General features: G+C 42.8%; 1 protein-coding gene across 3 annotated transcripts in view; it reads left to right on the forward strand.

Moving 5' to 3' along the window:
- Positions 1 to 26,735, forward strand: part of PALM2AKAP2 (PALM2 and AKAP2 fusion) — a 469,405-nt gene that overhangs the window by 253,479 nt on the left and 189,191 nt on the right. For 2 of the 3 annotated variants that reach the window (XM_014596351.3, XM_019490693.2), the window contains exon 8: positions 20,765 to 20,832. In XM_014596351.3, coding sequence (XP_014451837.2) covers positions 20,765 to 20,832 — 68 coding nt within the window. The remainder of the gene's footprint in view (positions 1 to 20,764; positions 20,833 to 26,735) is intronic. The other variant, XM_059724612.1, reaches the window with a different exon arrangement.

Genomic DNA, 26,735 nt, shown 5'->3' on the forward strand with positions numbered 1-26,735 from the left:
TCAGATGACCCTAGCCAGATGCCTATCCAGCCTTCTCTCAAAGACCCTCAAGGGGTAGATTTTTTAATAGATTATTTTCATTAAAATTGCCTACCCATCTTGGTTATTTATAAAGCATCCAAGCACTGAAGGAAGAACAATTCCATTTGTTTCTTAACTATTAAATTGTGAGAGGTGTGTGTGGCTATGACTTGTATTTTTTTAATATTTAACCAATCCTAAGGGTGGAAAGGGAAATGTTATATAATTTTTAATGTATGTTTCTTGTTAGCTTCTGCCTCTGCAAGGTAATTCTTTAGAGCTGTTCTCTACTATGTCAAATCCAGAACACCTTCTATTTAAGAAGTTTTATGTGAAAATGTTCATATTATAAAACTTGTCATGGGACTAGGAAAAATGAACCACTGGATTAGGTTCTGCCAAATCTATTTCCTTGAGCTGGGCAAATTGTACACTAAAAAGCTAGTTTCTAAGTAATGCCTGAGTAAAATGTCTTTTCCTGTCAAAAAAGTTTCTCTTTGTATAATCCAAGTAATAAAGGCACTGCTTTGTACCTGCAACTTTATGTGTAGTGTAGTCCCAGAACCTCTCTACCCATTTATGAATGGGTTCTAGAATGGCTTAGTATGTCTTTGTTCTGTTCCAGGTCCTGCTGGGACAAGAACCCACAGTGCATGTAAACTTTTAAAGGAGCTATTTTTGGTATCTTTCTGACAGTTCAAGCCCCAAAGAGCTTACAGTAGAAGTCCAACCAGTTCCTCAGCACCAAACACTTCTATGGGTGACTAGGTCTCTTCCTTGTGGCAGTCCATGAGAAATGTGCTTAATCTGAAATAACAATAATCCTGAATAGGAAACCTGCTAGCTGCCACATCACCTAGAACAGTTTTTGGTTGGTTGGTTGGTTGTTTGGTTGGTTGGTTGTTTGGTTGGTTGGTTGGTTGGTTGGTTCCCCACTCAAACCCCCACCCCTCCATCCCAGCCCCAGTAGTCTATTTCAGGGGTTTAAAACCTTTTTCAATAAATGTACCCCGGCAGCCGGACGTAGAGCAGGGGGGTGCGTGGGGTAGGAGGTGGCTGCTGCATGCTGCTGCTGCCCTCGCTCCTCCCTGGCCCTGCTTCTGGGAGGCAGCAGCGCAGGATGATGGGTGGTGGTGCTCCTTCCCCACCCGCCCATGCGTACCCCCTAAGGAAGTTCCTGAACAGTCTTCCATGCGTCAGGTATTGTGTAGACCAGTGGCTCCCAACTTTTAAAAGAAGGGTCAAGGCACCCCTCAAAAAATGTCAGCTCTTAGTTGTCACTAATGTTTTGACTATGTAAAATGAATATAGCATTCTTTTTGTTGTTGATAAAAACTAAGACAGATTACAGCAGGTCAGAATTATTTTTTTTAACACTGTGAATGCTTGTTTGAAATCAATGGATTCATCCCATGAATGATATTTGTACATGCAACAGTGCTAACATCATGTGGCACTCAGGAGCACCCCTGAAAGGATCTTAAGGCACCACAGGGTGCTACAGTACCCTGGCTGAGAATCAGTGATATAGACACAGTCCCTCTCTGATGCTTACCACATAAATAAGACAGTGTCAGTCAGAGGTAAAATAACTTGCGCAAGGCCACACAAGAGGTCAGAAGCAGAGCTAGAATTAGAATCCATTCTAATGTCTAGGCCACTCATTTCTAGATTTCTGCCAGCTGCATGGTTTGCTACTCAGTGTCCATCTCTGGTCAAAGCAACTACAGGGACTGAGTTCATATTATAAGCAAACACATTGGAAACGGTGATTCTTGTGAAGAATTGTGCCAGAGGTGCACATTTTTAACATTTTCTTCATTCTGGAGTTGAAATAGATCCTTCTGATATACTAGTCACAGTCTATAGAGCACCTTGAAGCAATGGCATAGCAAATAGGGTTTGCCTTGTTGGGTGGGGGGGGGAGGGATTGGTTCAGAGAGCAGAGGGGTGGTGGAGATGCTCACCCTGCCCCAGCTCTTGCTCTTAAAGAAGCAGTCGGGTGTCTGTGCACCAGCTACTGTTGCAAGAGCAATGCTGTAAGGCTGTTCTTGCTGCTGTGGTACGAACTCCATGGGATGAAGGATAATTTTTGGTGCCTCTTCCTAAGTCAGTGCCTGGGACTGGTGCACTTCTCGCCCACCCCTAGTTACACTACTGCCTTGAAAATGAGGACTGTGACCTCAAGCATTATTCAGAAGGCTCTGGGAAGTCATTGGAGGACAGGTTTGATGTACCTGCGATAGCCTGTGTTGCTGAGAGGAGGTGCAGCACTTAGTGCTAGTTAATTTCCTAATTGCTGAAGGCTTCATGTTCAGGTATATCATTGCTCTAGTCCAGCAAAAAATGATGGTGTGAATAAATGGGGCCAGGTCATGATATACCAAGAAGTGATGGAGTCTGTTTTACTCCTGAACGTTACTATAAAAGCTTAACGTTGGCAGGGTTTGAATTACACTCCGACTCTTGCGGGGGTCTGTGGCAGTGGCAGCTAGAAGCTGGCAGAAGCTGCTGTGGCCTGAGCTGCTTAAAAAGGCGCAGGGTGAGCCATGGGCTCTCATCTCTTATGGGCAGGCTTCTGGGGGGCTCATCTCCCTCCTCCCTCCCCCCCTCCTCATATTTCAAACCCTGAATGTTGGTAATGAATCCAAGAATACTTCTAAACTACAATCTGAACTGATTGATTGTGAACATGTACTTCAACCAAAGAAGGATATGGTGGCTGAAAACTCTTCAAAATATCTTCTTCTGCCCACCTCTCTATTGCATTATCACTTTTCTATTGCTTGGGTTCAGCTTCAGCCATCTGCTGTTCATCCAAGGTCTGACTTTGTCCAAAGTCATCTTGATAGCATTAATGTGGTAAGATGTAGAAAAGGACATGTTGGTAGGTCTATGTGTCATCTAATGGTTGCATGGAGATGTTGAGAAAATTAAGAGAACTTATTTGTGTGTAGGTACACACCAAAGGGTTTGTAGGAAAACTTCACTTCTACCATTACTTGTTGGGGATATTCCACTAGGAAAGGACTGTTTTTAGTAAATAGGAAACAAACTTGATATTCCAAATAGCATTTTCTGAAAGTTTTTAACAGTGAATATCTGCAAACAAAACAAGTCTTATTTAATGCAACAGGCTCAAGAAGAATGGGGCATGCCTGTAGGATCTTCACATAGCATGGTTAAAAAGACAGAGTACCTTTCATACTCTTTTTCATGAAGTTAAGAACCATGTAAATTGTTATCCCCATTTCACAAATAGAGAAACAAGAAGACAAAGTATATAGTTCAAATGTTTAAAGGTGACCCCCCAGCGTAAGAGGCTTTGGCTTGGGTGTTCTTTGCTTTTGCATTTTTCATTAGATGATATGGGCCCCGCTTCCACTGGTGGATGCTGTGTATTTCTAAAAAATCAGGCCCTTAGCTGCTTCAAGATGGGCACCAAAAAACAAATGGGTACCCCTGAATATGTTGACTTCAGTGAGCCTCACCACAGCATGCATATGCATTTGGGGGCAGAGTAGAAAGTGGAATTTGAACATCCTGGTTGCCAACCCTGTGCTACAAGTCATGATTGATGTACAATTTGGAAATACAATTTAAAGGTTCTTTTAAAGAAGTCTTCAGACAAAAAGTAAAGATTTATTACTTTGATTTTGGGGGACTTACTAAGGGACCTTAAGCCTTGCACGTTTTTTGCAAAAGCAGAGAGATCAAATGCAGGTTCCATTTTTATCTGATCAATTAATGTTCATTCTGGGGGCCTAAATCTGAATAAAATACATGGTTTGGATGCAGGGGTGGATCCAAAGGGGGTGCACTAGCATGGTCTTACCCCCTTCCCCCGCATTTCTGACCACACTGCAGGAGCAACATTCAGGGAAGTGCATTCAACCCTGCCTCATAGAATCCCCTCCTTTCCCCTCTCTGTGCAGTAGCACCTCCCCTCCCTCGTTCACTGCTGCCATTGCCCCTGGCAGACTTGGGGGTTGAGAGCTCCAGAGCTGCTCCTGCCTGCTCCAACTGGCCTGCACAGGGAGGTGGGCTTGGCTAGGGACAGTGGTGATAGCAGGTGGATTCCTCCACCCTACCTGCTGCCTGGTTGTTTCCTGCTAGCCAGGGAGGAGAAACCCACCTGCTGCCCACTCCCCATCTTAACCCAACTCCTCATTGCTCCAGCTGGCGCAAGCAGAAGTGGCTAGAACCATGGTGGCAGTGAGTAAGTCTCCCCTTACTGCAGCCAGAGGTGTAAGCAGAGAGGTCAAAGTGGGTAATGGGAGGGAAGGGCAATTGCTGTTGAGCATGGAGGGGAAAGGGAGAGGGAACCAAAGGTTTAGTGGGAGGCAGTTCTTACCTGATTTGGGTGCTCAAGCTGCTGTCCCATGGTGCATTCTACCCACCCAGTAGAGTGGAGGAATTGCTCCATCTATGCAGTCCAGTTGCTTCCACACCCACCTTAAAATCCTGGATCTGCCTATTCAGGTGTTAAAACTAATACCGTGGGACTCACTGTCTCAAGGTATCATTCTAACACAAATCTCAAAAGTTTGAGGAGGTTTGGATAATGAATTCCAGTTTTGGCCCATCTCTGTGTAGCATAATTCAAAAAGTGCCTGTGAAATATAGCTGCCTTTACATTTTTCATAATGCATTAGACATTGGCTAGAAGTTCTTTGATGTGGAAGTGTTTGGCACAGAATGCTAACTGTGACCTTTCTTTTAAAATGTTAAAACCTTCAGGTGCACAATATAACCCAATATTATGACAAAAATTACATAATTTATTCACATTCTAACTTGGCTTTAGCCTTCAAAGCTCTTCATACCTTGCTAGATTTCCGTGTTTTAAAACCAGACCCTCCTTTATTATAGCTCCTTGAAGCTATGAAATAAACTCCATCTATATACCCACGAGCCACACCTCCTTTGAATGTATGACCAGGAAATGAGACATTTTCACAACACATGTTAATTCTGGGAGAGACCATGTGAATAATCTAGGAAGTCATATAATATATGGATGCTATTTTTGCTCAATAGCTTGCCTTTTTCTGGACAAACTAATAGTACTTTGGGAGAAAACTTTGACACTAATTTTTCTTAGTTATATATCATTTTCTCAGATTGCTAGACTTATTCAGTAAGGACCAGATTCTGTAACTTTTTTACACAATTTGAGTAAAACTCATTCCACATGTAAGCCTTTTCAAGAAAATGGATCTAACTACTATGCACAATACTCCTAATTTTTGAGTAAGAGCAACACTATGTACTGCAAAGCATCTAAGGATCAGTTCTGATTACCAGTTACTAAAATGGATTCTGATCGATGTACATTGGGAAATGTAGCATATATTGCAGGGACTAATACTATTGATTTCAATACAGCTACTCAACATGGAATCATAGAAAATGAGGGTTGGAAGGGACCTAAGGAGGTCATCTAGTCCAAACCCCTGCTCAAAGCAGGACCATCCCCAGCTAGATCATCTCAGCCAAAAAATTGTCTAGGCAGGTCATAAAAACCTCCAAGGATGAAGATTGCACAACTTCTCTGGGTAACCTGTTCCAGTGTTTTACTACCCTCCTAGTGAGAGTTTTTCCTAATATCTAACCTAAACTTCCCTTGCTGCAACTTGAGATCATTGCTCCTCAAGACCATTGTTCCTTGTTCTGTCATCTGCCACCACCCAGAATATTCTAGCTCCATCCTCTTCTGAACCTCCCTTCAGGGAGTTGAAGGCTGCTATTAAATCCCCTCTCAGCCTTGTCTTCTCCAGACTAAATTAGCCAAGTTCCCTTAGCCTCTCCTCAGGAGTCATGTGCCCCAGCCATTTTGTTGCCCTCTGCTGAACTCTCTCCAATTTGCCCACATCCTTTCTGTAGTGGGGGACCCAAAACTGGACACAGTACTTCAGATGTGGCCCCACTAATGCCCAATATTGGGAAATAAACACTTTCCTTAATCTATTGGCAACACTCCTACTAATGCACCCCAGTAGGCTATTAACCTTCTTTACAAGGGCACACTGTTGAGAAGAAGGCTAACATCAGCAAAGCAGGCAGAGTACAACTTTTAAGAGAACCAGTGCCTGATCAGACATGGAGACAGCATCTTGCTGTTGGGCATGCGAGGCCAAATATAGCTCCTTTGTGTCTAAGCAGAGTATACAGGTGTATATATGGCAGAAGGTAAGGCAGGAGGTTCTCAACCCTTTTTTCTTTTAGACTCAAGGAACCTCTCCACAACTCTTCAGAATTTAGCAACACCCTATTTCAAAAACTTTATTACAGTGCTTACTTCCTCTCACCCTGCAGCACCCTTAAAAGGATTTCATGGCATCTCAGGTGCAATCACTAAAGTAGACGTACCTGACACAGAAGGATAGAATAGCTCATGGAAAGCTCCATGCTTCTACTTCACTTCTGGTATCTGAGGTGGCTCATTTGCAGTCAGGTAGGGTAGCTCTACCCAGTAAGCAGTGTACACATACCCTTCATCACGGTACTCACCCCCATGGAGTACCTGACCTCTAAACCAGAGTCTGGGTTACTGTGTTGAATGTGTCAGTGTTGCAAAACACTGTGTAGCATCTACCTGCGAGGTTCCTTTTGCATTCTTTTCTCTGTCAGATCTCATGCAGCCTTCCCAGAGATAGCGGGATTTGATTATACTTGCGGAGTTGGTTTTACGTGACATTCACCATGTGTTCTTGCTATAAATGTGAAAAAACACTCCTGTCCTTTGGCAGCAGGGCTGTAAATAAGCAGTTTTGCAATAACAGAGGGGAAATCAGGGGAGCTACTCCTATCTGCACGGCTTGTAATTACAACTGACACAAGTAAAGCTGTATCATTCTGTGCCTGCAGTAGAAGCAGATAAGAGACCATATTACTTGGTTCCATTTTTTCCATATTCAAGTCAGCAAATTTGCCGGTCTGCAGTATGCAAAATTTTTACATGAAGCTGTTAGAATGAAAACTGGCAGATCTCTATAGAAATGTTGGAGCAGCACTGTAAGCTGTAAGGGCTCCAAAATTGAGCATTAAGGGCATTTTTACACATACTTTGGGATGTGGCCCCAGGTGATTTAAATAGCGAGCCGCACTAATTAGAAGTGCCCACACATCACATGTATCAGCATCCCATGCATCCCCACAATGAAAAAATAGTGACAAGGCACTTTGAACTAAAGCTCATTGAACATATTTTATTTCAAAGTGCCTCGCCGCCATTTTTTCAGCACAGAGATGTACAAGGACACCAATATGATGGGGAAGGCTGCCACAGCACATCAATTTCCATATTCCAGCAGACTCAGTTGAGTCTGCTCTGACATGCTGGATTTCCAGCATGTCAGAGCAGGTTCCCTGCACATATATAGGAGCCCTAAAAGTGCCAGAGCCCAGTAGAAAGCAAGTTGCTATGGGAGGGCTGAAGCAAACCAAGTCTGGAAGACTTGTTCAGAGATTTGAGTTTGACTTGTTTCAGCCTGTCTCAACTCCCATGACTGAACAGTTACAGCTCTGGCTCTCCTGGGGCCACCTTTACACCTTCACACCTATCTGTCTGTTTTTGAATCTTCAATTCTGTAGTGCTACATTCCCTCCAAGGATGGAAACATTTCTCCAAAAGCTAATTTTGTGCCCCCACATAGGGTCCTTTCCCTTTTTTCCTTTGCTCCAAGTTCATGAATCCTTTTGTTACTGTAGCAACACACTGAAAGCTGACAGAAGTGAATGTAAGCCTAGTGGAAGAGACTTTGGGATAAATTGTGTGTAGGATAAGTCAGTGGAAGGATTCCAGTTGTCTTCAGTTGGATTTCCCTCAGGCCCTATCTGAAATAATACAGTGATACAGGAATATTCTTTGCACTTTAACCCTTTTTGCCTTTTTCATCCAACATAAGACTGAAACCAGACCTAGAGTGACACACCAGAAGGAGAGGGAAGTGTGTGAGAAAAGTTGATGACAGATCCTCTTCTCTGCACTCTTCCACCTGCATCTTAATGTCAGTAGAGCAGAGTCTTCTTCCTTTCTCATTAAGTATGTTTGATGTGCGGTGGTTAAGCCCATGGAATATAGGATTTGATCCATCTTATTTCAGGTTGGCTGCTTCTCCTCAGAGAAGAGTAGCCAGATATCTTTGTAGGAGGGACCTAAAACACACTTCTGGTCCTAGACTGCCCTTTATGATGGAAAACATCCTCACTTTAAATAGCATGTTGACCATCCAATACACTACCACAGGATCAGCCTTCTTCAAAGGGTCTTGTCCCCTGCGTGGGGTGATGGGTTTGTTTAATTAAATTTCACTTTTCAATTATAGGTAACTATTTTCTATATTACAGTAGCAGCTGAAGACCACAGTTAGGATCAGAGCTCCATTGCTTTAGACATGAAACGTAGACATAGGAAAAAAATGCCCCTGTCCTAAAAATTTCAATATTTATATCTACAAGGTAAAGAAAATTATTAGGATACCATGGAGTGAGTGGGGCTGCAGGAGGCTTTTTGCTGTGTCTGCTGCTCCACAGAAACTGTGTTTGTGCATGCTTTTAACCTATGGCAAGGTGGAGTCAAAGATGCCACAACACTTAGCCCAAGCTAGTGGCATAGTTGGGTGTCTGGCATGTACCACTCATGCATATGAGTCCACTTAGCCAAATTCATCTTTGATATTCCCTCAGTGACTTTATTGGATCCCCAGGCATTAATTTAGTTTGCTTCCATCAAATTACTGATGTGTAATTTACAGAACTACTAGCATAACCTTTGGGGCCTTTCATACACCACCTCTTTCCAGCTGCACATAATGATCGGTGACAGATTATTTTCACAGCTCACTTGTTCAAGCAGCCCAAGTTTCTCAGTCATTAGAGATCTGCACAATATAACTATCTGTTATTGGGTGGTCTTCAAGTATCATGAATAAGAAGTGTGTGATGCTGTGAGTCATGCTGCAGTTTCCCTGCTTTCTTACACTTGTGCCACTTATGACTCATCTTGAGCACAACAGCTTGGAGGTCTCCAGTAAGAATGCAACACTTGTCCTTTTTATTTCCTTCTGCTTCCCTTTCATTCTCTCTTGTGGTGAGACTCAATTCAGAAACCAAACGCTTTGCATTAGAAATGACTAATCTTCCATCTCCCTGATGCATAGAATTAATAGGAGAAGCAGCAACTACTGGAAAGAACTTTTTCATGTTTTTTCTACAGACCTGGATCTCTCCCACTCCTTGGGTCATAACTAAAAGTTACCCATGGGCTTCATTCCACTGGGCATGCCACATCTCCCTTTCAAATAAATAGGACTCTGTGGGTGCACGTACACATACACTTCAGTGCACATTAGCCTATTTTAATGCACATGAAGGCATCACTGAAAAAAAGTTCTATTTAGTTAATGCACATTAAAATAGGCTAATGCGCATTAAGCATCACTTGCTCTTTGTTAATGCACATTAAGAAAGACTAACATACATTTTCCTAGTACCCTACAATGGAGGTACTAGATTTAATGTGCATTAACTGAAGTGTGTTAATGCATATGAGGTGCACCCCTGTCAAAATGAATGAATGCGGTTGGGTCCACAAACCTGTAATTAATTTTACATTCCTTTTTCTTTGTTCCCTATTTGCCTATTTCCCAATTTGTCTTCTTTCCTTTTTGTTTTCTCAACACATCAAAACAGAGGGTGAATGTCAACTATAAGGGAAAGTTACTTCAAATGATGTTAGACAGGGGTGGGAAAAATACAGCCCATGGGCTGGATACAGCCTGCAGAGGGACTTTGTCTGGCCTGTGGTGGGTCCCTCCATCCCACCTGACCTAGGTGCCATGTGGCCTGGGGTGCTTCCTGCCACCCCCGGGCATGTATCAGGACTGGGGTGACTCCACAGCTGGACTACCTTTCTAGGCAGCCCAGGTGGTGGCAACTCCTTCCAGCTGTCACCACCCACTGGCCCCATCCCCATGATACTGGCAGGAACCTGAGTGCACAGCCCTGACCAACTGTGTGTGCAGGTTCCGGATGGTCTGCTCCAAATGAGGCAAATCCAGAGTGGGTGCAGGGCAGACTGGGGCTGGGGCTGGAGCTGTGCACTACTGGTGGTGGTGGTGAGGAGAAGCCATAGGGCACGCAGGCTCCGGGCTCTTTTATAGGGAGGTGCTGACTGGCCTTTGGCAGCTCTCCAACTACCTGCATGGCCCATGGGCTCAAATAATTGCCCACCCCTGATTTAAGAAATTAAAATCATGCAGTAATGCCAGCTGTCACAAAACCATTCTGAAACTTGAGATTTCTAAGTCAAAGTAACTCCAACTTGTGATCTCCAGATTGAACCCTCAAATCTGTGGATTTTCCCAGGTCTGGTAAGTCTATGGAGAGGAAGGGATGGGGCAGGGGCGTTGAGAGATCAAGGCCCCTGTGGTGTGAGGGAGTGGAGCAGGAGTAGGGGATGGGGTGAATGGGGCCCCGGGGCCAGGATGGGTCCTCCAGAGGTGCAAGGGAGGGGTGCGTCTTCCCATAGCATCTCACAACCCCAAGGCATTGGGAGGCATATGCCTCCCACATGCGGCAGAGATGGGCTGCCCACTGCAGGCTTGGAGGCTTGCACCCTGCTGCCTTTGCTCCAGGAGCTCAGCTGCATGATGCCAATGTGCTTCCTGCTGCCAGGTGGACAGAGGATGCACCACGTGGCCAACACACCTCACATCCCCTGCCTGCCCAGTGGGCAGCAAAGGCATTGCACGGCTAAGCTTCTGGGGCAGCCAGGTGCAGAGCCCCAAGCCCACAATGGGCAGCCTGCCTCTGCCCCATGGGGGGCACATGCCCCCCATACCTCCTCTGGGGCTGTGCACTGCTGTGGGGAGCCACACCCCTCCCCCGTGCCTCTGAACAACTCACCCCAGCCCCATTCACCCTGGCCACTGCTCCCACCCCACCCTCTCCCTCACCATGGGGGCCTCAATCTTCCCCCCCAATCCCTTCCCTCCCCCCACCTCTTCCCCTCCATTTACCAGCTGGGTGCTGTCTGTGTCTATGTGTCTGTTCCTCACTACCAAGCCACAGGCCCCCAGCCCTGCTGCTGCCCCTCACTCCTGACCCACAGTACCCTGTGTGGGGACCCTCCATCTCTGGTCTCCAAGCCCCCCACACACACGCATGGACTCCCACACCTTCACAAGTAACCCCCAGCACACACGCTTCAAAAATAGCATTTCATGGATTACATGCCAATCTCTTTATTTTTTTTAAGAGTTCATCTCCTGATTTTTGGCAGGGTGGGGTTGACAATACTGCTCATGGATTCTCCAAAGCCTCTGCTTCCTGTCTCTTATCAACAGAAAATGAGGGCTTGTGACCACACAGCTTTCAGAACTAGACTATGAGTCACAGTGCTCTCTTTGGGATACCCATGCAGTTTTATTGGCATAGCTGTCAGGTGTGAGTGTGAGAGAGAGAATCAAGGTTATGTGGGGGAATTGTTTAGTTTTGCTTACAGAACTAGGTAATCAAAAGCCTTTCTGTAGACGCAGTTGTTCTCTGACCATTCAAATGGGGCTGCTAGCATAGTAAGGAAGCAAAACTTTTCAGTGTCAGCAAATAGAGACCTGAGCCATATTAATTAATGTTGACTATAGGTTAATCATTGTTTGAGGCAAATGTAGGCTAGGAAAATATTGTGTTAAGCTGCAGACCAGAGATCCATAGTTAAAAACCACTCAGGAGTCAGTCTTCATCACAGAGTTCTGAAAGGGAGCTGGCCTCATTTTGCCCTGAGAGATATTTTGCAACTAAGCACTATGAAGTTCAATAAATTGTTGCCACCCATTGTCAGTAGAGTTTCTGGTATAGACCAGGCCACAAACAGCATTGTTTTGGAAATTACACTGGGCAAATGTTTTGATGGTGACTAAATGGGTGAGAAATTCGCTCATTGCATTCTAATTCCTGTTGCTTAGTCTTTGATTACAGAACTATGCAATTAAAAACTTTTGTGTAGGTGCACTAAAGACTAATTATGTTGTGTATACATTGGGTACAAAAAGTTTGCTATAGCTTGAATGCCAAAACAATCTTTACTTGGAAGAGAAATAAGTAGACCAGCTAAATAAAAACCAGACCACTCGTTAAAACGTTTATAACCACCTGAATACCACACTATCTGCATGAAGAAAGGGTAAAATTAGTTGATGGTCTTATGCTAAGTGTCATCAGAAAGAATGGCAGAGCTCCTATTGATGGTCATGACGTGGAAAACAAAAACAGTAAGGGATGTAGGACAGAAGTACTGTACTTCCCAAACATGTAAGGCAGTGGCTTTTAACCTGTGCTCGGGCTGGTCTACAGACTATGTCTAAGGGGTCTGTGAGAGATGACTATGATGAATCAAGAGTGTGTAAATACCCACACTTACAATTCAAATGGGTTCACACCTCCTTCAAAATTGTTTAGGGGCCACAAATGAAAAAAGGGTTAAAAACCACTGACTTAAGGGCTTACCCCTCTAGAGCAGTAAGGAGTTTCCTTTGCTAATGGAAAGGAAACAAGAAGTATTATTTGAAGAAGATTTCTTATAGGGTTTGGAGTGATGTTGTAGCCCTGAGTTGATCCAGTAAAAGATTTGCACCTTATAGGCTAACTAAATCAAAGTTGCATAAGGTTTTATTAAGCAGCAGCTTACTTCATCAGCTGCTATGAAGGGGCTGTAGGAAGCAAAGCTTCTAAATAGAAAGCAAGAGGTCTTTGACTTGGGGAAGGGTACTGTGATACCTCAAAAACTTATCTATACAGAGGCCAACATGCAGTTAGTCCAATAAAAGGTATCACCCACAAACATTCGTACCTCTCTCATATCTCTTACAGACCATCAGGGCAACAGTACTCAATACTATTTAGTACCTCAATACTAAAATACTATTTAGTACCTCAATACTAAAATAGAAAGCTGTGGTTAGACTACAAAGATAGGGAGGAATGATGAAAAGGAGGGGACACTGAAGGGAGAAGCCGGGTGGGTAGGAGAGAGAAAAACAAAGTAGTTAACCCATTGAGGGGCCTAGGGGGTTATAAAAATGAATCCAGGTAATGGGATAAGAATCCAGTCTTGGTTTAGAACAGTGGGGGAGCCAACATTTTTGGAAGGCATGCCACAAAATAGCCATGCACCCTTCCTGAGTGCCACTCCAATCGTCCTCTCCTGTCTGATCTGCTGCTCTGTGCTCCCTGACCAATCTGCTTTCTGCCCTGAACTCCCTGATGATCTGCTGCTCTGCCTTCTGCTTCCTGCGCTATCTGCTGCTGTGCTACCTGTCCCTTCCCCAGCCTGCTGTGTGCCACACATAGGCTGCCCATGCTACTTGTAGATTGGCCACCTCTGGTTTAAACCATACTTAACACAACCCTGACTATACAAACAAATGGAACGGCAAATTGAAGAACAAGAAATCATCCACAAACTGGATTAAGTATGGTCTAAAGCAAGACTACAAATTTTTATTTCTCCTGGATCTTAAACTGAATAAAGCATAATAACAGCATATTGGGAGGGTGTCTAGTTTGCTTTCAAATGGAGAAAATGTGTTACATTACATAATGATGCCCCACACCACCTTCAACTCCCCCTCCTCTCTTGCTTTTCACCATTTTAGATCCACCCATAACTCCAGGATAATGGTTGTATTTAACAAGGGTTCTTGTTGAGGCTTATTTGTCTCCTAACAACATAACATCATGCCGGTAGGTACCACACTCATGTAAGCACTCATTTGATATGTTGCTTGCTCAATCTAAAAATAAAATTCAAAATGAAAACAACTAACAAAGGCCATAGATTTTTGTGGGTGATATCTTTTATTGGATCAACTGCATAATTGGGATAGACATAAAACAAGCTTTCAAATGCAATTCATTCTTCTTCAGGTCTGAGATCAGACCTCCAGTACTCTCATAACACAAGTCATGACTGTCCATGGACCTACCTTGGGGAACAGAGTGCAGTTAACAGGGAATCTTGCATCCTAACAATAGTGCTTGGCATGGAGCATCCAAATTTAGAAACGAAGAAGGAAACCAGCAAGGATCTCCCAGATGACTTTTTAATTGCAGTGATGTAGGAATGGAGCAGAAACAGTTGCTCAGATATATGGGTCCCACATCATTCTGGTCTTTAAAGTGAATCAACAGTACCTTGGCTTGCACCCAGAAGCAATCAGAGTACAGATGTTACAGGTTCCTTACAGCGTTTGCCATCCATGGGATGGGCAGCTATGTTATGGCTTGTACATGTTTGGTATGTAAACACTGTCTCTCCTGTTTAAAATAAATGTCTCCCTTTTTCTCCATGTTTACAGCATGTGCAAGCACTCTAACTGGCAGCCCAAATTTCATCTCTTCAATTATTGTTTCTTCCTTACCCTCCAAATTTGCCTGTATCCTACTCTTAAGGAGAGTCTATTTAGCTCACCGTCATTTCCATTCTATCTTTCTGTCCTGTCCCTCTTTATTGTTGGCCTCCTCTCAACCATCAAACACTATTCATAGTTAAAGTTAACAGCCAATAAAAGGAAACAAACAAGTCAGCAAAGTGCTACACATAAGTGGAACTAGCAAGCCCGGGGTGGATCAAAAGCTTCTGAGCTAGATAGTGCTGATGGAACTGCCCTATAGCTGTTATGACTGACTAGCTACAGGACAGTTCCTTTCTTTTCTTTCACATCTTTGCTGTGCAATCAGATGATGGGATTTGATAAAAATGGGCTCTAATAATGGTAACATGAACTGGATCACCATGTAGACAAAACCTCTGCATGGAATAGGTTTGGGCTTTGCTTTAAACTGCTATTCCCTAATGCAAATCAACTGGAGAAATAATATCCCTGAAGCAACCTATTACTGAATACAGGGGGAGGTCAAATTGATTCACTGTAGTTTACTGGACCATTATTTTTGGTGGCCTCATTCTTACAGTTGTTGTTATTTCTATCCCTTACAGTTGGAAGGACACAGATCCTATCATGAATACTTGTATTACCATTGCATTAGAGGACCTCATGATTTTTAATGTATTTATCCACTTAACACACCAGTGAAGTAAGGAGGAGGAAGTGCTATTTCACCCATTCAAAGATTGGGAATGTAAATTACTTGTGCTTCTTGCTGCTTGTTCTCAATCACACTGGAAGTCTGTAACAGGGGAGGGAATTCAACCCAAGTTAGAATCCTAGCCACAGGACAGTCCTTCCTTTCTTTGTAAACTCAACTGGATGCAGACAAACAGAAGCAACAGGTTTCAAGCCAAATGCCACAGGCGTGGGAGATCTCAAATATGGCAGAACAGTTGGGGTTCTTCAGAGTTGTACAGCCTGTCCAAGGAGACTTCCCATAAAGGAAGTAATTGGCGTGAAGGTCAAATAAAGATAAAACAAAAACAACAGTTGTCCACTGCTTTCTATTGCAGTGGGGTCTCAGGGCCTGAGAGGATCAGAGCTCCATTGTGCAACGTCCTCCAGAGAGTACAATAAAGAGTACTGAACTCATAGCCTTGTCTATGAAAAGAGACAACAGGTAATTAAACTAAATAATGGGTAGGGGGAGTGGCGGGGAATAAGGATGTGACAATAGGAAGGCTAAATGTCAGGCAGAATATGTACAGGCATTGCATTTAGATCATTGGTCACCAACCGGTTCATCGAGATTGACCAGTTGATCAGGGAGCCCCTGACAGTCGATCTCAGTCTGAGGGGACTTGCAATCAGGAGCAGTGAGATGCATGTCGGGAGCATCCAGGACACAGTTTAGGGGCAGCGGGACATAAAAGTGGCAGGATGTATGTGGCTGGGCTGAGGCTGGGCCACAGCTCGGGGCTTGGGGCACAAAGGCCAGGGCACAGTAGCAGTCACCTTACCCCATGCACAGATCAGGGGAGCACGTGGCTCCTGGGCATCTGCCGGCGTGCGTGCAGCAGTGGGAGCCTCCTCATGCACCTAGACGAACCATCCAGGCTCTGAACCTTCCTCAGCCTGGCCTGGCCTGGCCAGGGCCCCACGCCTCCCTGCCCCTGCCCCACACCTTCCCTCACTGCTGGGGCCTTGATCTGCCTCCCCCACCCCCCACAGACTGACCTGTTGGGCTGGGGGGCAGAGGAGGCAGGCAGGCAGGCGGGGGAGGGCTCTAGATCCTGGATTGCCCTTTACTTCAAAAAGTGATCTTCACCTTAAAAAGGTCGGAGACCACTGATTTAGATTGACCTAACCAGAGTTAGGTCAATCTATATGCCCAATGGTGCAGGCATTAAGGGAGCTTAAATCACCCCAAAATTGGCGTGTCTGATTCAGGTTAATTCACCTGCAGAGATGCACAAATATAGATTGTGATCAAGTTAAACTGATTTTTGCAAATGCCTCCATGTGTTCATAGCACAGTGCTGGGCTGGGAAACCCCAGTCATCACCCCAGCCTTGGGAATACATTATTCCAATCTGCCCCCGCCCCTGACAGGGCTAATTTTTTGTGCCGCCCACCCCCCCACCTGCTAACCTCCCCCAATCTCACCCACCCCTCTCCTCACCCCAAGAGGTTCCCTGCATGGCTCCTGGGAGTCATGAATGGCTGTACACACTGTTCCTAGTCTACGCTTAGGTAGTTTAAAGTAAGCCATGTGAATGTAGACCCAGTGTGGCAAATGATTGTACGCACTCTCAATAAGTAGAGGCATCAGCTCACCCCCTGCCTATTTGCCATCTGAGTGTAGAACTTTGCAGGTATTGAGGTGGGGATGAGTATGAAGGAGGGAAATAAAGCAAGAGATGGTAGTTGCTTTGTGGATGTTTTCTTCAAGGAGTTTTTTTGTGCCTGAATAAGGTGCATAGATCTTTTATATTATACCTATCCACAGAGTTATACTTGCTGCATAAGAGCTGTGGCATGTTTGCCTATAAATGCAGGCTGTGCCCAGGAAAGGAGAGAGGAAGGGGAACACCTGGGCTAGGGACAAACATTACACATAAACCACTTTAAGTGATCGTAAACTGGTTTAAACTTGTAACAGAACATAAGTTCAGTGAATATAAACCAGTTTCAAAATGGCTGAAACTGTTTTTAGATAACCCTGGTTGAGTGTAGTATCAGATTTAACTGATTTGGGTCAAACTGGTCTATGCAAAGTCTGTCCCACACCCCTTCCTGGTTTAAGTTAAACCAGAGCCCCACAGCATCCCAGATGCTTTGCAGGGCTGGACTGGGCTGGGCAGGGCTGTCTGCTCCAGAGAACAAGACTGGCCCCATTCCTCTGCTCCCTAGCCAGAGCTCCAGCAGAAACTGCAGGCACAGCAAGGTCTGCCTGGCTTCCCCTTGGCCCCCACCGCTCACTGCTCAAGCAGGGCATCTGCCCCTCCCTCCCATCTCCCACAGGAGAGACCCCCAGCTCCATGGACCCTAGGTATGTGGTATGCTAGCTAATGCTGAGAGGTGTCTATGTGCATGTCTCCACTTTCACTGGGACAGGACAAAGGCAGACAACAGTGTCCACTTAGGGCTTTTTGGAGCTAATCAACAGGTCAGCTGGTAATGTCCCTCTGTTCCTTCCTTAGAAAAAATCTGTTTAAGAAGAGCTTGAACTAATGAGAGAGGCTTTTGTTTTCTTGACGGGCTGCTAAATGCTGTGTTGTCAGCCCCCTCCTGGCTCCCTCACTTGTCAGGTTTGCTGCAGACAGTATGAAGAAGCAGAGAGATTGAAAAACAGTATCATCAACAGGTGCATGCACTGCATCCCTCCCCTCCCCCCCCCGGCTTTGCCTCAGAGTACTAGTGGGGGGGGCTGGGGGCTGGCAACAATCCTGCCCCTTGAGCAGTGAGTGTGGAAAAGCCTGGGACTGTGCAGACAGGATGGGGGTTTAAACCCCTCCATAATCAAAGCATCCTGCCAGGGCCTGGCCAACTCCACCTCAGCTCAGCACGGTGGAAGGGATGGGAGAGCTGATCTAGAGACCCCTGGCTTCTAGCCTGAGCCACTGCAGCAAAGTGCCTGCATTTCCTCAGTCCAGAGGGAATGTTTGTACACTTGCAAACCAGTTCAACCTAGGCAGCTTAGAGTACCCTGCAAAGATTGAATCAATTCAGGTTTAGGCTTTTTGAATGTCTGTATCTAACCCTATTCTAAGGTGAAACTGATTAGGATCTGTCCCCTAACAATAGTAAGTAAACAACAGGGCCAGACTTCCACAAGTACTCAGGACCAATTAGTTCCCCAAATCTGGCCATTTCTCTAACTCCTAAGTGGAAGCTCCTGGCTCCTCAGATCTTTAGGAACCTGGCCTCAAGCATCCAGATTACTGTAGGATCTGTTTTCCTTTTCAAATAGGGGCAGGACTGCTATTTGGAGAGGTACTATGTATGGCTGCCAATAAAAGAACAGCTCTCCAAGTGTATAATAGAAACTATACGAAGTCTTTCAAAAACACCTTAAGATTTGCAAGCCTATGGGACTTCTGCTCCTACCTTCTTATAGGTCTTTTGAAAATCTTTCCCCACAATAATTATGACTTATGAGAAAACAAGACAACCTGCTAGCTAATATTATTAGAAAAGCAGAAACATTCAAAGATCTGAGCAATAGCAGATCTTTGTGCACAGTATGTGCACAGGGATAAAGGTTGTAGCTGTGTTGGTCTAAAAGCAAAAGCAGTCAGTGTGGTAGATGTGATGTCTTTTATTAGACCAGCTACATAGTTGCAAAAAAATGCTTTATTTGCAAGCTTTCAGGATCATGCACCCTTCCTCAGGCAAAGCAGAATGCAAAGATTGTAAAATTTCTCCCAGGTAGAAATGAAAATTCATATTGCACAGAAGAGCTGGAGGATGGTATAAGTTCTTCTGAGTAGAAAAGTTCATTTTGTGCAAATTGGATTCGGATAAAGGTTGGAGCAGTCTATTTACTTCAAAGGTGACTGATGGCAAGCAGGATGTCGAATTTTTTTCTTTCTTGTTAAGATGTTTCATATTTCACAGGAGGACTGGTGATGGAAAGGTTCTCCTGGGCAAGGAAGTTCTGTTCTGTTTAGGCTGCTCTGCAAGTATGCAAATTTCACTTGAAACAAAAGGCTGGAGCAGGGGCATAAGTTTCCTGGTCTCAGGGTGTTGAATTTTACTTCTTTCTTGTAAAGTTTTGACGTTTTCATTTCAAAATAGCTAACTATGATATCTTCCATGTTACAGGGAAGATATCGTATATTAAAATCTTTGCATCTCCTTTGCCTAAGGAAGGATGCATGAGCCCAAAAGCTTGCAAATAATTTTTGTTTTTGCAACTGTCTAGTGGGTCTAATAAAAGATATGGCCTTTACCACACTGACTGGTATGGGCACATACTTTTCCCCCACCTTTATGGCAAGAACAGCACACCACCTAACACCCACCCTTTTAAAAAGGAATACTCCTGCCAATAAGCAGCAGAATAAAATCAGTTGATCTTCCATCAAGCAAACAACCTTTTTGAAAAGGTAATTTTAATAAATCCAAGAAAAAGTATACATAAAAATGCAGAAGTGTTAAGTGTAGTCAAGACTACAGGGTGAGTAAAAGCCCAGGAACTGAACTCCCTGCTTTAAACACTAAACTACAATGCATCTCTTTACAGATGCATTATTTCTTATACCATCTATGTATCAGTTTAAGCAAGTGTTGGTAAGAATGTCCTATTAGATGTATCCTTATTTTAGTGCTTGGCAATATACATGTGTACATTCTTGTAACACTTTTGGAAGTTACATTTATAAATCCCTGGACACTGAAAAACAGAATATAACTTTCTAATTTCCTTTGCTAGCAGAGCAAATATGAATTGATTCATCTCACCTTGACATATTATATAATCTTTCATCCATTATTATTTATTTTAGATATTGCAGTTGACGTACATAATCCAAAAGTAATCAATCCATAGTATATGTCTGCATATAATTGAACTACGCTATCCCTCAAGACAAAATTTGCATTCATTGTGATTCATGGAAGTTATTTTCAACTTTATTTTCCTTTAAGGCTTAAACTGGAGTTGGACAAACAATAATTGTAAAGGTCCTCTTTCTGAGTAGATATATGACAAACCACCTGCAGTCATAACTGCTTAGACTGTGTTTTTTATTATGTCTTGCATGCTCGACAGGATACTGATCAGCATCTGGAAGCAAAAGTCCTAACGAAAGCTGGATGTGTGTCAGTCTAGAGCTAGTGTCCACCATAGCACTGGGCAGCATGGAGATACTCAACAAGCTGGATTTTGGATAAAATATAAAAACAAAGAGCCCCTTTTATGCGCTGTCAGAGCTGTGTGGTGGGCATGAAGCCAGCAATCTTGATGCTTCTGAAAAGGCTGCTAGCCTGATTGTCCTTACCAAACAGAGTTCGTGTGCATTCTGCCTATATGAATTGTTTTTCCTCCATTGCACATAGGTTCTCTACCCCCTCCTATCTTTGTGTATTGCACTATTACAGAGTATTTTGCTCTAGAAGTGGCTCTGTCTCAGTGGTAGACAAAGCTGATCATAAATGTGAGAAGATATTTAAAGTTTTGTTAAGAACATTTGTATTTAATCTATTCTCTTTTAAAAGACCAGTGAAATATCAAGCTGACTATAACATGGCACTGAAGTAAAAGAAGTCTTGAATGCAAAGAAAACAAGACAACCTCTTGAATGAGTATATTCTCACTTGGCTCATAAAATGCTGTTTATTTTCAGGAATGACTGTCTTGCCTAAGGATCCAAGATGCTCATATGAAAGCCCTGAAGCTGAAGTGAGTGAGATGGTAAGTTTTCATTCAATCTGTGCTTGTCAGTAAGTTACAGATTCATGTTTTCATTAATGCTTTATGGCAACCAATGCTAGGTGAGATGGCTCACATTCTCCACTGTGCAATGGCTGAATTTCTCATGTCAGGAATAGTTTCCTATGGAAGCTGCAGGTTCCAGCAGTATAAATGACATTCCATTCAGCCTGGCTACAGCTGGGTCTTTTCTTGGGTATTCTCTGATCTGATGCAGCAGTTGCATTATGAATTGCTTTTTATGAAGGCATAGGTGTGAAATGTTTGAGTTCTAGTGAAGGTGATGGCCACACAGGTTGGAACATTTAAAGGAGGAAAATTGCTCCAAAGGAAGTCTCAAAGAATGCCAGGTCTCTTGCTGCCCAGTAAAATGTCAACAGGTCACGGCAGAATTAGCATTTGGTCGGCTTGTATAAACCAGTTGACCCTCCCTCAGCTGCAGCCAACTTTGCTGTTAACTCTCCTTTATTCATCTCAAACAAGTCCATGACCATTACTGTTCCTGGGCCTCATCAAGCACGGGAATAAAAGAAAAACAATACGTGAAACAGTTCAGCAATCCTGAGGAAAGAGAATGAGCAGAGAGCCTTGTTCATGTTTTGTTCACCCTTTTCTAATACTGAAGAGGATATGGGTGGATAGCCCTTTTCTATACCTGTTATGACTTTATTTTTTCATAATTTGACATGGGCGCATATGGGTGTGTGCTAAATAAATTAGTCATGGGAAGGGAAATAAATAATTGAAGACAATGGGAGCTTGAAGCAAACTGGTTCAGGATGTTTGTGCAACATTATTGATATCACTGAGTGGGAAATATGCATATCTAGGGCAGTATGTGACACTGGGTATAGACACACATATTTTTGGAGCCAATTCAAAGGGGCAGCTGCCCTTTTGAGTTCTAGCTGTTGTGTGTGGACAAGCCAGGAACAATACAAATATAGCAAAACTGCTCCAGCTTTAACATTGCCTCAACACTACTTCATTCATTTTAATTTAAACTAAATAAAAATAATATTCAAGCAGTAAATGTTTGCTGTCAAAGTCTCACAAATAATCAAACCATTAGTTAAGGGTATCTCTGGCTAAGGACCTGAACCAGATGTCAAAAATCCTTTCATAGCTCTTTCTTCTGTAGGTGCAGAAAGAGGATTTTTTTTCATTTTCGCTTTTTTAGCTTAGTTCAATTCAATAATTTAATTCCATACCAAGAAACTGATTGGCAGATAAAAAAAAGCAGAACAGCTAATTGTCCCTTGTCAATATATGAATAAAACCTAGGTATGAGAAACTGAAATCATTCTAAATTCCTTATTGACATGGTAGCCAAAAATTATTAATTTTGTTCACCATCTTCAGATAACACTTAATTCTTTTTTAGTGCAAAAATATGTTTTGAGAATTTTTTTCTTGTTCATCCAGCACATTCAATTATAGTTTTATTTAACTAGCAGAAAATAACTTGTTTTTCTGCATTTTTAATTAAATTCAAGTTTCCATCTCCAAGCAACTTGCCACAAGTCATAAGTAAAAAAATGTAATCATCTAGTCATTCACTATTTTCTAGCATAATAAAGTGTAAAAATTGAGACTCTGGATAGACAGATGTTTAGTTTTGTAATTGCTTAAATGTGTATATAGTCTATCTTCCTGGTTAACAAAAATGCAGTACCAAACTTTGTTGTTAAACAGCACATTCTACTGGTTCACCACCCATAAGAATAGGCTTTTCTTTAGGAAAGTAACTAAAGTGAAAATGAAATAAAAGATTAAAATGGATTATTTAAATAAAGCTTTCTTACAGATTTAAAATTAGGGGTTTAGATCCCTGATTTTAATCAGTCTATTCTAATGGATACCTATATGAATAGAGTTCCTATGGCTTCATTTTAGGGTTATGACAGAAGCAAAGGTCCCAAACCTACAAACTGGCATAAAATTCTGTTTAACCATAAAGTGCTACCTACATTAGGAAATGGACAGGAAGAATAAGAAAGTTTCAGTTATTATGGTTTTTTCCTTCCTTGTTCTTAAGTCTCTTAATGACCTTCCACTGAAGGAAGAATCTTAATGACATTGGCAAAAACTTGTACGAGGAAGACTGACTCAATGTTATCACTGCAACATGAGCAAAATCACCAAGACAATAGTTGTAGGAACTATATAAAGAACAGCATAGCACCTGTATTTGCATCTGACTAAAGTCTGAATGCAGCCATAAAAAGTCTTGCAGTGCTGAAATATGGCTAATATTAATGGAGTTACTGAAACAATTAAATTATGTGAGGCTTATATTTTTGTAAAGTACAGGCGACCCTTGCCATTTGTGGGGGATACGTTCTCATATCCCCTGTGAATGGTGAAATCCATGAATAAGGCACTGTGTTCATGAATGTCATCTGCATTCATGAACTGAGTGCCCCTGGCAGCTGGTGGGGGGCACGGCTGCTCTGGCAATGGTGGGAGCATGGTGGTGGCAAATCCGGAGCTCCAGAGGAGCTCCTTTAAGTGTATTTAAGAAGCGGGTTTGGCATTCGCGAATATTTGAAACCGCGAATGGCAAACCCACGAATAGTGAGGGTTTCCTGTATACAATTTGTCAATTAGCTCTTTATATGCAATTCCATAAAACCCAAATGCAAATTACCCTTGCTGCTGTTCAGCAATGAAATGAACCATCTTAGTTTTTATACAGAAAAAACATGAATAAGCCCTATGCAGATAAAATCCAAGAAGCTAGCTACACATGCAGTTCAGAGAACCAGGGTGAAATTACATGTTACATTTAGACCATACTACATCTGTGGAATCTTAAGCAGTTTTAAAGTTAGAACATACTATCATACATTAAAGGTTAATACTGTTTCTTGCCTGCACAACTCTCACTTGCCACTAGATGGCTGGCAAGCAGGGGTGTGGCTAGGAGCTAGGAAACCTGGCTCTATCCCTGCTGCGGGGTGGGGGGAAGCTAGAAGTGCATTCTGGGATGTTGGAAGACTTCAAATTGCTTGTTTCATCTCCATGGACCAGACTGAAGCTACCCTAACATGAGCTAGGTAGCACAGACTTGCCCTCGCCCAAAGTGGTGTAAACTTGAGATGCTCCAAAGGTATTTATCATGAGTTAATGAGCTTTAACGTGTGGATGCTCACATTTTAACTGCCCTTGATATGGTCTAAGTGCAACATGTAACTTCACCCCCAAAAGACACTAGACACCTGGTGTAAATTAACATAAATCTGTTAACTGCAGTAGTCTTAGACCAGTGGAAGACATGAAGGTAGTAGGCATGCTGCAGGGAAAGGGAGGAGGAAGGCAAATTCTCCTCTAATGTGCAAATTCAGCCATAGAAGACTTGGAAATGTGTGTATATGTATGTGTATTTATAGACTAATTCCAACTGAACTCCAGATAAGAGAGTGTAGGAGAGAAGTGCCTCTGGAGTCATAAATCTCTACTGAACTGCCACAACTGCTTCCCTGGTCTTGTCTTGGAATGATTCTTCACAGCTTTGTAGGGAGGATCAGCTGGAAGAGGTGGTTCATTTGTATCTCACACCATCATTGCAAAGACCCTGTGGTACCTAAGATATCATTCAAGTCACTGAAAGCCCAGCAATTTCATATGCTGACCTAGTGAGGGCTGGAGGACTGGACAACACACTTGGGAAGATTAGAAGCTATTCTGACTCTAGGTGTTCAGTTGTTGGCAGCTGTTGACCATGGTGACAGGGTTCAGGTTGCTTTAGATGGACAGAATTTGGGGCAACATTACAATAAAGGAACTGCTTGCCCTGGTGGGTAGATATCAAAAATAGAGATGATTGACATTTGTCCTCATCTACATCAAAAATGTATATTCCGCGGCAGGTCCTCACTTGATGTATACTTGCCTCTACCTGCTCCTGCCCCATAGTCTCCTTCACTTCCATGGAGCCATGAAGGTATGCACTAGCTATGGATCTGGCTCTACACAATAAATAGGCCATTGAAGTTCATATGCAAGTCAATGGGCATTGCTCACTTTAGAATGTAAAAACACCTCAGTAAAGATACAGAAACCTTTACATTACATTTGTTCCCTGTAAGGACAGATTATGACCCCACCAAACTAAGATGTATTGTTGTAAATCTGCACATCTCTCTTTCTAAGTACCATATGCCATGCCATATCAGGCCTGGAAGAATCCCATTAATCCCATTTCAGATAGTGAACAGCTCCTATACTTGATCTTCACAATATAATAGAATACTTTTTATGACAAGAAGGGAAAACATATGACCCTCATGAACAGATGCATGTTTTTCAGCCAAACCAAGTGAGGCCTCTTGTTAGACAAAGTTCATGAACAATCTAGGCATTTTCTCTTTTAAAAAAATACCTCACTGCAAAATGCTACTTCTTTGTTTGCTGTTCTCAGAACATCTCCTCTATACATGCAATGTTTTTGGGTTACAGTGTCAGAATAACACGCACGCTATTATTTGAAACTTTCGTCTAGCTGTAATTCAGGGAGAAGTGTGTGTGTGGGTGGCATAAACTGCAGCTGCTTTCTTTATTTCTCCACCATCATTACTGCTTAATGGTAAAAGTTAGTTGACATCTGCTTCTGCCATTCCATTCCTCTGGAATACTTTCTTAACAAGAGGTTGTAGAAAACCTGTAATTTCTGTTGCAGATTTGCATAGTGATGATGCCATAGGTCCATAAGTATGTTTCAGAGCTTCAAAGAACTCCACAGGCATCTGATATCCCAGCCAATGGATTCTGTTACTTTACAAGCAATATGCAGAGCCTGGGAAGATTCCTCTAGTGCTTCCTTTTCCATGCAAATCATGGTTTTGGCATTCCTGTCTTAAGTAAGTGGTACTTTCTCAGGTCTTCATCTTTAATAAGCAATTCTGCAGTAGCAATCTTATTCTCAACCCATAGTTTAATAAACAATTCAGACTATGTAGAGCAGCTATTTGCAACAAAATTCAAACCCAAGAGGAGGACGAGAATCTGAATATCATATAGTATGGCCTAAAATTTTAAGGTGGTTGTTTCAGGATCCTCAATATTTAGGGATCTCAGCCTGAGACACTTTTAAGGGACATGATTACTCAGGAAACAGATGTTCAGTACTCTCTGAAAATCAAATATAGCTAACATATTTCAAGTTAGGCACCCAAATCCACTTGTCATCTTTTAAACCTGTACGCCTCTTGAACTATACCTTTGTATCTAGTCATATCAGGCCTGGAAGAATGCCACTAAAGTCTATAAGAATTCTTAATTAAAAACAAAGGCAAGATCTTAGTCAGTTTCAGAGAACAAGATTATATGCCTTTTTTATAGTTTACTATATTTATATAGTTAGCTCTTTCCAATTCTAATTACTGTCCTCCAAAAGTCCAGCTCTGTCCTGTGTTACATTAGCACCGCACCATTCACCTTAGGGTTCAATAGAGCTGGACTGGAGAAGAAACTCTACCTCATTTATGAAATTGTTTGTGAGACTGCAAAACTAAGCAGTCTTTTACAATTATACTTTGCTAATTGCTCTTGAAATAAGTATTGGGCCTGGTGTTGAGCTGTGCAACATTGATAGGAGAGCTGAAAGAGAAGTGTGTTGTCTAAAACCATCACAGACATTGTTTGACCTCTGACTTTGTAATTTTATTTATGTGCCTCAGCTCGGAAACTGTCAAAAGTAAGTAACAAAACTGTCATGCTATCCTGTTTGCGTAAAATGTGCCTACCTAGCTTCATATCCTAAAGCAAACAACATTGCTCACTCAGCCGGGATTTGAATGAGATGTTAAAATGCAGAAAGCATTTGCTAACGCGGAACTGGATTTCCATAGAGTGCAGTATGTTTTAATTAGCAAGTTGACAAT

Source organism: Alligator mississippiensis, chromosome 3, assembly GCF_030867095.1.
Source record: "Alligator mississippiensis isolate rAllMis1 chromosome 3, rAllMis1, whole genome shotgun sequence".
In the NCBI taxonomy this organism is placed as follows: domain Eukaryota; kingdom Metazoa; phylum Chordata; order Crocodylia; family Alligatoridae; genus Alligator; species Alligator mississippiensis.